Source organism: Salvelinus sp. IW2-2015, unplaced genomic scaffold (assembly GCF_002910315.2).
Source record: "Salvelinus sp. IW2-2015 unplaced genomic scaffold, ASM291031v2 Un_scaffold1143, whole genome shotgun sequence".
NCBI classification, from domain to species: domain Eukaryota; kingdom Metazoa; phylum Chordata; class Actinopteri; order Salmoniformes; family Salmonidae; genus Salvelinus; species Salvelinus sp. IW2-2015.
Window position 1 is genome coordinate 312,545 of NW_019942753.1, and position 11,683 is coordinate 324,227.

General features: G+C 42.5%; 1 protein-coding gene across 1 annotated transcript in view; it reads right to left on the minus strand.

Moving 5' to 3' along the window:
* Positions 1-7,629, minus strand: part of LOC112069893 (CUGBP Elav-like family member 4) — a 21,409-nt gene extending 13,780 nt beyond the window's left edge. The window contains exon 1 of the mRNA XM_024137282.2: positions 7,116-7,629. Within this exon, the coding sequence (XP_023993050.2) occupies positions 7,116-7,365 (250 nt within the window). The 5' untranslated portion in view covers positions 7,366-7,629. The remainder of the gene's footprint in view (positions 1-7,115) is intronic.
* Positions 7,630-11,683: the final 4,054 nt, after the last annotated feature.

An 11,683-nucleotide genomic window follows, 5' to 3' on the forward strand; every position in this document is an offset into this window, starting at 1 on the left:
ATCCAAAATGATGGTGCAACCCTGTGTTATATCACTCTGGGTATGAATGGTGTAGCAGAAGATGATCCATTAGTTGAATAATGAAATAATCATTAAGTCTAGACTGTGATGACACACTCCTTAACCACCTGAGGCATTTCAATGACATGTCTCTTGGTCTGAGGGAGGGGATGTCACGTTGCTGAAACAAAATGTGCTGAAGGCCTATGCACAGCCATTGTTGGTAGACATCTACAATGGTATTGGCCTGCTAAAATAGCTACTATGCTTGCTAAGTCTAGGTTATGTGACAGGGTTATGGTTCAATATAGCCTGTGCCCTATTTTAATGCAACACACATTTAGTTGAATATGACAGAGACATAAGAATAGGATACTTGTTTGCTCTTATTTTAATAGGTCTTTATCAATAAAATGTCCCAATAAGGTGCAGAGCGTTCAATTTCCATGCTGGGGTGCAAGGAGACCCGCAGCTCCACGAAAATGATTGACAACCATGTGCCGTTATCACGCCTGCTTCCGCTCTCCCTCCCGGGCGCTCGAGGGCACCAGGCTGCCCGGCATTACGCACTCCTGCCACCATCATTATGCAACCCTGCTTCCCTCGTCACGCGCATCAGTGATTCATTGGACTCACCTGGACTCAATCCCCTTTGTATTTTCTCACCTATATCTGTCTGTTCCCCAGCTCTGTTCCGCGCTTCTGCATTGATTGTCGTATGTCTCTGTACTACCCAGCTCTGACGCTGTTCCTGTCCTGTTCCGTGTCTGTGTAAATGAAATGTTCACTCTCCACACCTGCTTTTCATCTCCAGCGTCAGTTCTTACAGAATGCTGAAGCCATCAAATGAAGCATCGGGGAGTGCTGGCGTTTCGGTTGGTGGTGACGTCGTGTCCGGGGGCTGCAGCCAAGGGAACCGGGGTTTCCTCAGCCGGCTCATCGGGCTTCCACGCCCTAGCTGGCTCGAGAGGTCTCCTTGCCCCGGGTTGGCTCGGCCATCCCATGTCAGGCCTCCGCTGGATCGTCAGGGTTTTACGCCTCAGCCGGCTCATCAGGCTCCCACGTCCCAGCGGGATCATCAGGCTGTCATGCCTCGACTGGATCGTCAGGCTCTTACGCCTCAGCCGGTTCGCCAGGCTCTTACGCTTCTGCCGGTTCGTCGGGCTTCTACGCCCCAGCCGGCTGGTCCAGCACCCATGCCTCGGCCGGCCCGCCAGGCTAGACCAGGTGGGATGAAGGGTGACACCCCTAGAGGGGTGGGTACTGTCACGCCTGCTCCCGCTCTCCCTCCCTGGCTGCCCTGCATTACGCACTCCTGCCACCATCATTACGCACACCTGCTTCCCTCGTCACAGGTATCAGCGATTCATTGCACTCACCTGGACTCAATCACTTGTGCTATTTCCTCCCCTATACAGTATCTGTCTGTTCCCCGCTTCAGCATTATTTGTCATATGTCTTTGTATTTCCCAGTTCTGACGCTGTTCCATGTCTGTGCAAGATTAAACATTCACTCTCCGTACCTGCTTCTCATCTCCAGCGTCGGCTCTTACAGCCGTTTTCAAGGGATTGTTAAATAAATGTGAACTGTAAGCATATATTGTGAGCATAGTCCGAACTACACATTTCCGATTATTCCATGCAACACAATTGTGCACATTTAGCTCTATCATCAGAGTTATACAGCATGGTTTTCGTGGGCTCTCCCTGTCAAGCAGCAGAAGGCTGCATTTGCCGATGTACTGTTAGCTGATAATGTTTACTTTGCAAGCTACTGGTAGAAACGTTGTACAGTTGGCTAAACATAGTGGTAAGTAGATCTAATGTACTTTTTTCTCCAACCAATGTAGGCCTACCTAGTGAAGTTGGCTAACATCCCCGTTTCAACATTGTTTTCAAGCCTGTTTAATCACGATTGCTGCTGACAGACATGATAGGCTACATTGATTGATGGACCATGTCAAATTGGCTAGCAGGTTAATAACAGATCACGTTAATATGGCCAGTTAACAAGTTAACTTGCAGGGTATAAACTATATGGCTGTATATCCAAATATTGTTTGATGTGCTTGCCATCTATCGTGGTGATGACAGTAGTCCGACTGACAACTTTACCAGGACGAGGACTTGCCAATGTCAAGCTCTTTCCAAAAGCATAATCTCTGATGACACAATGTTTGTTTGCTTAGCTAGCTAGCTAGCTACATGCCAAATGGATAGTCTACCCTCACGTATCTGAAATTACATAATCAATTGATGTTTACTGAGCATGAAAAGCATGCAGTTACTTGCTGTATAACTCTGGTGATAGAGTTAAGTGTGGAATAATTGGAAATGTGTCATTCTGACTATACTCTTCAAGAGGTGATGATATTAAAACCAAATAGTTATAACATTTATTTAACAATCCCTTGAAAACGGCATACAGTTGTCAATGGTTTTAGCGGAGTTGGGGGTCTCCTTGACCCCTAGCAGTCAAATCGAACTCTCTGCACCGTATTGTGTCGTTTTATTGAAAACAACCTATAGCAGGCAGTGCTGAGCGATTAACTCAGATGTCGGTTATTTTTCAATATTTAAACAACTAATTGACCGACATCAGTTCAATTATTTGAATTCCGTTTCGTTCTGTTTTTTTTCTGTGAGCTCAATGCCCAGAGAATTCAGATCAAGCCCAAACTGTGTGATGTAGTAGGGAGCTGTAGTTTCCAACAGGCCAATATTCTACCTAGTTTAGTGCAGAAAACGTGGTAATTAACTACAATGACCATAATCCATTGCACGCCTACTTGTCCGGTCTGTTTGGGGCAGACACGGAGAGGGAGAGGGAGTTGGAGAGGGAGAGGGAGAGAAGAGACAGAAGAATGCACAATTGAGAGGATAGAGAGCAGTTGCTTCACAAGGTATCTCTACCTGAAAATACATAATCTATGTGATTGATAGTTGGTATTCAGCAGTAAAACTATGCATTATTTACTTTGAAGAACTACTAAAATTGTGATTTTGCAGCATAGGCAGCAGCTCTATAGAGAAGAGATGACTTGGAAATTCAAATAAAACAAATGTTATATAGACAACTTAAATATTTTATTAAAGTAAAGTAATATGAATAAACAATGGTTAATAAGCTATAAGCGGAAATGGGCAGTAACTACTATCATGGGACTTTAGTTCATTGTTGTATTGTGTGTTGTTACAAAATTTAACCCACATCATGTATATTGCATTTAATGTTTTAACAAATTGTCTAAACTGAAATCGAAAACCATGATTATTGTTTAATAATCTAACCAAAACCGAACCGACCTCAAAAAGCACTAATCACTCAGCACTAATAACAGGTGTCTACATATTTTTCCACCAACTTGTCGGCTCCGTCATAGGCAGCTCTCAGTGAAAGACGAAGTATAGCCGACAGATGTGCCTAAATATACGCTGAGTGTATAAAACATTAGGAACACCTTCCTAATGTTGAGTTGCATCCCTTTTTGCCCTCAGAACAGCCTCAATTCGTCAGAGCATGGACTCTACAAGGTATTGAAAGCGTTCCACAGGGATGCTGGCCCATGTTGACTCCAATGCTTGCCACAGTTGTGTCAAGTTAGCTGGACGTCCTTTGGGTGGTGGACTATTCTTGATACACACGGGAAACTGTTGAGCGTGAAAAACCCAGCAGCGTTGCAGTTCTTAAAACACTCAAACCTGTGCGCCTGGCACCTACTACCATACCCCGTGCAAAGGCACTTAAATACTTTGTCTTGCCCATTCACCCTCTGAATGGCACACATACACAATCCATGTTTCAATTGTCTAAAGGCTTAAAAATCCCTCTTTAAGCTGTCTCCTCCCCTTCATCTACACTGATTGAAGTGGATTTAACAAGTGACATCAATAAGGGATCATAGCCTTCCCCTGGATTCACATGTTCAGTCTATGTCATGGAAAGAGCAGGTGTTCTTCATGTTTTGTACACTCAGTGTATTTGCATGATTTGAGTGTAGGCTGCTATTACAGCTAACTAACCTGCTGCCCAAAATAAATGTACACATACATGTTATTCAATCATTGCATCCACACTGCTCGCGCGCATTAACGAGTATATGCGTAGCCAGGCTCTAAAATAGAACTTGGTTCTATTTCTGACGCTTGATGTGCTGCAAGTCCCGCCTCTCCCATCTCCTCATTCGTTTTTAGGAGCATATACCCACATGGGTGATTGAACAATGAACTGAGGTCCACACTCCAGTCCAGTTGGTGGTGGTAATGCACCTTAAAGTTGGTTGCCAACCGCCATATAAAGTCCAAAGAAGAAGAAGCCTGAAGGAGGAGAGATTACTAGAAACTAACTCAGTTTACCCTTTTAACTGAGGATTTATTGTCAGAGTAGAGGACCTTGTGCATTTCAGGTAAAATAACAACCCAATGTTTATATCCCAGGACAAATTAGCTAGCAAAGGCAAGCTAGCTAGCTAAATTGCAATGAAAGTGTAATGCTTTTCGACCTGTCCCCAAATTAATATAGTTGGTTCAGAGTTCGTTTTGACATTTCAATCTGCGTGTCCTGATCGCATCTGGTGTGGGTAGACAAAATCAAAATGTGTGCGATAGCGCACGTGGACGCATGTAGTCAGCATGTAAGACTTCATTCACGATTTACAGTCGCATTTGGTTATAGTTTGCCTATTGTAAGTTTACCAATACCTTTAGTATTTCCGTATGCATAGTCTACTAGGATGAAGAGGAAATTCAGCAACTCTTGGAGGGCAGTGGAAGTTGATAAAAGAGTTAATGTAAGAGTAGTCTAGGCCTGAAACCAATGCATATCAGACTTTTGCCTTCACTAGGGTTTAAAGACCAGAAGAAATGTGGGTTTTATACATTTCAAAACGCCCTCCAAAGACCAATCACAATTGGAATACAAAACAAACATAGACTGACCAATAATAGGCTAGATTACGATTATGGAGTATTCAATTATTGTAAATGCAAATCCCAAATGTATTTAAAAAATCTTAAAATCAAATGGTTTTTATTTCAAGGAAGTACTATTTTATTTGAAGTCAGGCTTTTTTGTAAAGCATTGTTCCCCCAAAACGGAATCAGCCATTGCTTAGGACCTTTGCATGCCTATTTTAAAGTAAAAACAAACTCACATGCCAGTTGTGAGTCTGTAGAAAATATTTTCCACGTGCCTTTCTGTAGGGAACATTTAAAGATGTTGGCATATATCACAGGTGAGAAGACCATATGAGGGGAAAAACTCCTCCATAAAATGCATTTATGAAATCTTATTAGACAGCACGCATGTAGCCAACTCTCGCGCACTCCCAATGTGACTTTGAGTCGGTGGGTAGTAATACATAATATGTCCTACATTATAGGCTACTAGTACACCGGAGTGGCCTCGGCGGATGCTGATTTGACTGGGCAGACAGTTTGGCTTGTGAACAGGATTATCTTTCTTTAAGCAAACAGCCCTGGAGCTTTGACATTCATGGAGTTCGAGGACAGGCAGACGTAGGAAACACACGCATCGAGAATATTGTTTTAAACGATCATCATGTTCCAAAGAGAAACGCGGGGTGTGTGGGTCCAGCAGCAGTGACTGATAACTCACTGAACAGGTGGCGCGCAGAGACCTTCAGGGCACAGGGTAAAGGGATATCCGGGAGCAGGACACTGCTGGGCGGCCGCTCATTTCTGTGTCACGATTCCCTCTCTGTCTCTCGGYGGCTTGTAGGCTCTTTGGCAATATGACCTATTAATGTAAACTAGTAGCTTTAATTATATACTGCACTATATGATTTAGCTGGCACTGGTCCCACGACGAACCCAGCGCTGTACCTGTATAGCAGTGATTAGTGGAAGCGCGCTTTTCTCAAGAAGAGATTAGGAAAATCGTTAGAAGAGAGCCTTTTATTATAGCTTTACACACATATTTAAACGTCCTCCTACATAACGAAATTAAACACATTATATAACTAGGCTATATTAGGCCTGCTTTTAGTAACAATACACAAATTATTTAAAATATATATATATATATATATTTAAAAAATAATACAAATATTAAAGCAATACTAATACTACTACAACTACTACTAATAATTATAAAAATAATAATAAGTATCCTTTAATTAAGTAACTTTTTAGTATTTGCTTTCGGTAGGTCTATAACACTAGCATTTAAATAGACAACCACCTCGATTCTAAGACATAGCCTATACTTCACAGGACATTGGGACATTATGTTGACATAGCCTACCGGTAGACAATATTTTCAAACAATAGCGGCTAAATGTACGGGGTTGTAATATTAGTTCAGAAGTGAAATAGAAGGACACCATCTGGATAATCAATCACATTTAGTCTGTATTCTACGCGCGCTATGAAATAATGACATGAGTATCGCTCCTGATCATTGCGGACAATGAGGTGACCCGGCCGGTGAAAGAGCGCGAGAGAGAGACCCCATGCTGTTCCCATGCCTCTGCTATGCAACATTGGATGCTTTTTATTTCCTGGGCCCCGCCCCCTGAACTAGCCTACACTACAATAAATGGCAGTGATCTAAACAGTTATTTTGGTCTCTTAATTACGTCTAAAACGTATACATTAGCCTTCTCAAAATGCCACATCAGCATCGTCACACAGCCCTAATAACTAACATCTCATGCCCAGTGGTGATTTCCGTCCTCCTTCTTCCGGAGTATATTTTAGCTTATCTGTCTATGACGATCTAACTATCAGGCACCGTGAAGCAAACAGACATTCCTTGTCCCACCCCTTAACTAGGAGCCCAGCACATGAGCGTCAATGTAAACATACACAGACATAGGCTACAAAGCAGTAGTATCCTAGCGGATGAGGGGTTGACACTTTGACAATTAACCCGCGCGCACTCATTCGCACACGTGTGTGTGTGTGTGTGTGTGTGTGTGTGTGTAAAGCAACAACGTACCGCTTTGCAGGAAACTCCCACATGCCACAAACATCTACAATAATTACACTTTTTATGCTCTCATTAGAGCCTCGAATGCTTTAAAAAAATATATACTGTTTTTGAAAATGTTGCTGCGTGCATACAGAAGCAAAGAAATGATACCAGAACCGACCTTTATGCATTCCCGTAAACCTGTCTTTCAGCACAGTGAGTTCGTATATCTTTCCGAATTCCTCAAAAAGGGGCTTCAGATCTTTCTCCTCCAGGTTTCTGGGAATCTGTCCGATAAACAGCTTGATGGCGTCGTGGTCCTTCATTGGAATGGTGTTCTGACCGATCATGAGTCCGTTCATCCTGCCGGCGCTGTTCGTGGTGCTGAATCCATTCTCTTGCTGCACTCCGTTTGCAGTGACTGTAGCCATCTTTCCTAAATGGGCCGGCGGCTGGTCTCTCTCTCGCTCTCTCTCTCCCTTTCTCCCTTTCCCTCTCTCTCAAGTCAACTGCAAACTCCCCCTACTTTATTTTTTATCTTCTTTCTCTCTCCCTGTCCCTCTCCCTTTTTACACAGTTTCTCTCTTCTTCTTACTCCTTTCTCTCAATCTATCCTATTGCTTTGATTTCGCTTTATTTATGTTTGATGTATTTTCATTCCTCTTCCCGTTCTCAATCTGTTTCTTTCTCCCTGTGTCAGCTGCCACTCTGCCTAGTGACGTCAGCTCGTAGGCTTCTGACTAGACCCCTAGCTAATTTGCATAATAAGACCGGTTTAGCCAATTGGAGGGCAGAACGACCGAGCGCCCGCAGGGTGTAGTGAGAATCCAAACATTTGTGTAAAGGGAAAGCTCGAGACTTTTAAGAGGAACAAAGACAGGAACTTGCCGCTGTAGGCTACGTATGAAATTGAATTCTGTAGATAATCATTCTCACAGGTAGCCTTGTTCTGGCTAATAGGAAAGACACATTTAGATATGTGTAGGCTATTGTCTGCTGTGTTTTGATGTCGCGCGCTCAAAGAAAACCCAGTATCTACGGTCCTAACATGTTGCTGTCCATGGTGCTGAATTGGCGCTACGGTTTAGCTTCAACAGTTTTTGGGCTGATCTACGGGTTCTTTTCACCGCTTCATAATCAACGGGACTTTGTCTATACATATCCAAATAACTTTCTGAAAATGTATATGTTGTCATATTAAAGTACAACTAATTAAGTTTTGCTTTAGGTAATCATGGTTTATGAAAGGCTCAACAGTTTGGTCATAATTAGGTCAGAGATCCTAAGTGGTGATGATGTGTACTATTACGGCAAGGATGAGATTATTGATTGGATGCTGAATGACTCCACTACTGTAAGGCTATTTTGAGAGCCAGGCAACAGGTTATGCAGAGATGAATTGTTCATCAGTCAGTGGTGGCAAATATTCTAGAGAAGGATATAACTACAGTTGAAGTCAGAAGTTTACATACACTTAGGTTGGAGTCATTAGAACTCGTTTTTCAACCACTCCAAAAATGTCTTGTTAACAAGCTATAGTTTTGGCAAGTCGGTTAAGACATCTACTTTGTGCATGACACAAGTAATTTTTCCAACAATTGTTAACAGACAGATTATTACACTTATAATTTACTGTATCACAATTCCAGTGGGTCAGAAGTTTACATACACTAAGTTGACTGTGCCTTTAAACAGCTTGGAAAATTCCAGAAAATGATGTCATGGCTTTAGAAGCTTCTGATAGGCTAATTGACATCATTTGAGTCAATTGGAGGTGTACCTGTGGATGTATTTCAAGGCATACCTTCAAACGCAGTGCCTCTGCTTGACATCATGGGAAAATCAAAAGAAATCAGCCAAGACCTCAGAAAAAATATTGTAGACCTCCACAAGTCTGGTTCATCCTTGGGAGCAATTTCCAAATGCCTGAAGGTACCACGTTCATCTGTACAAACAAGAGTATGCAAGTATAAACACCATGGGACCACACAGCTGTCATACCGCTCAGGAAGGAGACGTGTTCTGTCTCTAGAGATGAACGTACTTTGGTGCGAAAAGTGCAAATCAATCCCAGAACAACAGCAAAGGACCTTGTGAAGATGCTGGAGGAAACAGGTACAAAAGTATCTATATCCACAGTAAAACAAGTCCTATATCGACATAACCTGAAAGGCCACTCAGCAAGGAAGAAACCACTGCTCCAAAACCGCCATAAAAAAAGCCAGACTACAGTTTGCAACTGTACATGTGGATAAAGATCATACTTTTGGGAGAAATGTCCTCTGGTCTGATGAAACAAAAATAGAACTGTTTGGCCATAATGAACATTGTTATGTTTGGAGGAAAAAAGGGGAGCCTTGCAAGCCGAAGAACACCATCTCAACCGTGAAGCACGGGGGTGGCAGCATCATGTTGTGGGGTGCTTTGCTGCAGGAGGAACTGGTGCACTTCACAAAATAGATGGCATCATGAGGCAGGAAAATGATGTGGTTATATTGAAGCAACATCTCAAGACATCTGTCAGGAAGATAAAGCTTGGTCGCAAATGGGTCTTCCAAATGGACAATGACACCAAGCATATTTCCAAAGTTGTGGCAAAATGGCTTAAGGGCAAAAAATCAAGGTATTGGAGTGGCCATGCCAAAGCCCTGACCTCAACCCTATAGGAAATTTGTGGGCAGAACTAAAAAAGCGTGTGCGAGGAGGCCTACAAATCTGACTCAGTTACACCAGCTCTGTCAGGAGGAATGGGCCAAAATTACCCCAACTTATTGTGGGAAGCCTGTGGAAGGCTACCCAAAACGTTTGACCCAAGTTAAACAATTTAAAGGCAATGCTACCAAATACTAATTGAGTGTATGTAAACTTCTAACCCACTGGGAATGTGATGAAAGAAAGAAAAGCTGAAATAAATAATTATCTCTACTATTATTCGGACATTTCACATTCTTAAAATAAAGTGGTGATCCTAACTGACCTAATACAGGGAATATTTACTCGGATTAAATGTCAGGAATTGTGAAAAACTGAGTTTAAATGTATTCAGGTAAGGTGTATATAAACTTCCGACTTCAACTCTATCTAGAAGGAATATATGCCTAACTAGTGGTTAACATTCAGATATCCTCATTACATCTTATGCATAGTGTCACGACTCCTACCGAAGGTGGCTCCCCTTCCTGTTCGGGTGGCGCTCGGCGGTCGTCGTCACCGGCCTACTAGCTGCCACTGATCCCTTTTTCCCCTTTCTGTTTATTGGTTGCACCTGTTTGTGTTTTAGGCTGATTAGTCAGGCTGGTTGTGCGGGATTGTTTGGTGTACACGTGTACACGTCTGTGAATTACGGGTTTCCCATTTTTATGAGTTTTGCTGGACTGTTTAAGTCCCCCGTGTTTGGGGCATTTGTTTTGGTGTGCGCCCTGTGTTTCGTGGGGTTGGTTTATGTTCACCGGTTTTTGTGCATTAAAAGGAATAGCACCACCCTGAACTCTCTGCTTCCTGCGCCTAACTTCTCACCCACTACACCCCGGACGTTACACATAGTTATATAGGCGCGGCAAATATTGATTGTTGCATGATTGTAACATCTATGTATATGATTTAAAAATATATATATATATATATGTCAATTCAATATTTAATACATATCCCAAGCATATCCTCTATGTTGAATGAAATCAAAATAGATCTTGCAGATGTTTTCATATTTGTCTTTGTWTGAGAAGGTTCCTCTCCTATGTATGCAGGAGTGTGGTTGTTTGGGGAGAGGAGGGGTATTTAAAAGGCTCTAGTAACATCTGGCATTGCATTGCTTTGGTTAGCTTTAATAATTTATTTTCTATTTAATCACATCTTTGTAGATCGTTTTTAAAAAGATCCTGCAGAGTTTACATGCTGAATGGGGTATAAAAGCACAACAGGCCCCCTTGTCAATACCATCAGAGGCATTCATTGCCATAAAGGCAGAGCTAATGTARCGTCAGTGCCGCCCTTTGGTTTTGTGATTTTTTTTTGTTTCCTTCTTTTTGTCTTCTCTCAGTGGGGAACCTTGCCTGCACAGCTGTGAAGACTTCCAAACTGCTTGGCAGGGGAACAGACATGCAGGTACTGCTGCCTGGCTGCATGCTATCTCCTATTATGCTACTGCTGCTGCTGTGTATACATCTTTTTGTTTGAGTGCGTGGAGGCGTCTCAGAAAGGTTGACAGGGTTCTCAGGCTTGCCGCTGCCAAGCCTCACCACCTGTACTGAAACGGAGGGAACCGACGTGCTTGGGCCTCTCACAGATGGAGTGCAGTCAGATGAGTTCCAAGCTGTGCTTGTGGAGGCATGTGAACTTTTCACAAAGAAAGAATGCACACAAGAAGAATATCATGTGTCCTCCAGGATTTTTCACACCTGAATACCCCATGTCACTTCATCCCTTTTTTATGACAAACCTTATTCACAACGTATTCAAGGTGACTCACCGGAAAAGTCATAGGCAAGCTATTTGAAATACCTCCAAATAGATTCAGTACCTTGAATTTCCCAAATCAGAGACGGACAACCCTGGGAGTGTATAATGGTTTTAAAGGAAATTACCTCAGTGTGTGTTCATTATTAACCAATTAAACAGATCATGGGGAGTAGACGAGGTGTAATGCARTCAGGCATGAACACATTTCACTGTCCATCTTGTAAGAATGAGTCAAATTGAAGAGAGAAAAGAGCCATTGATATTCATGTTATTGCCTCTATGAGGTGTGAC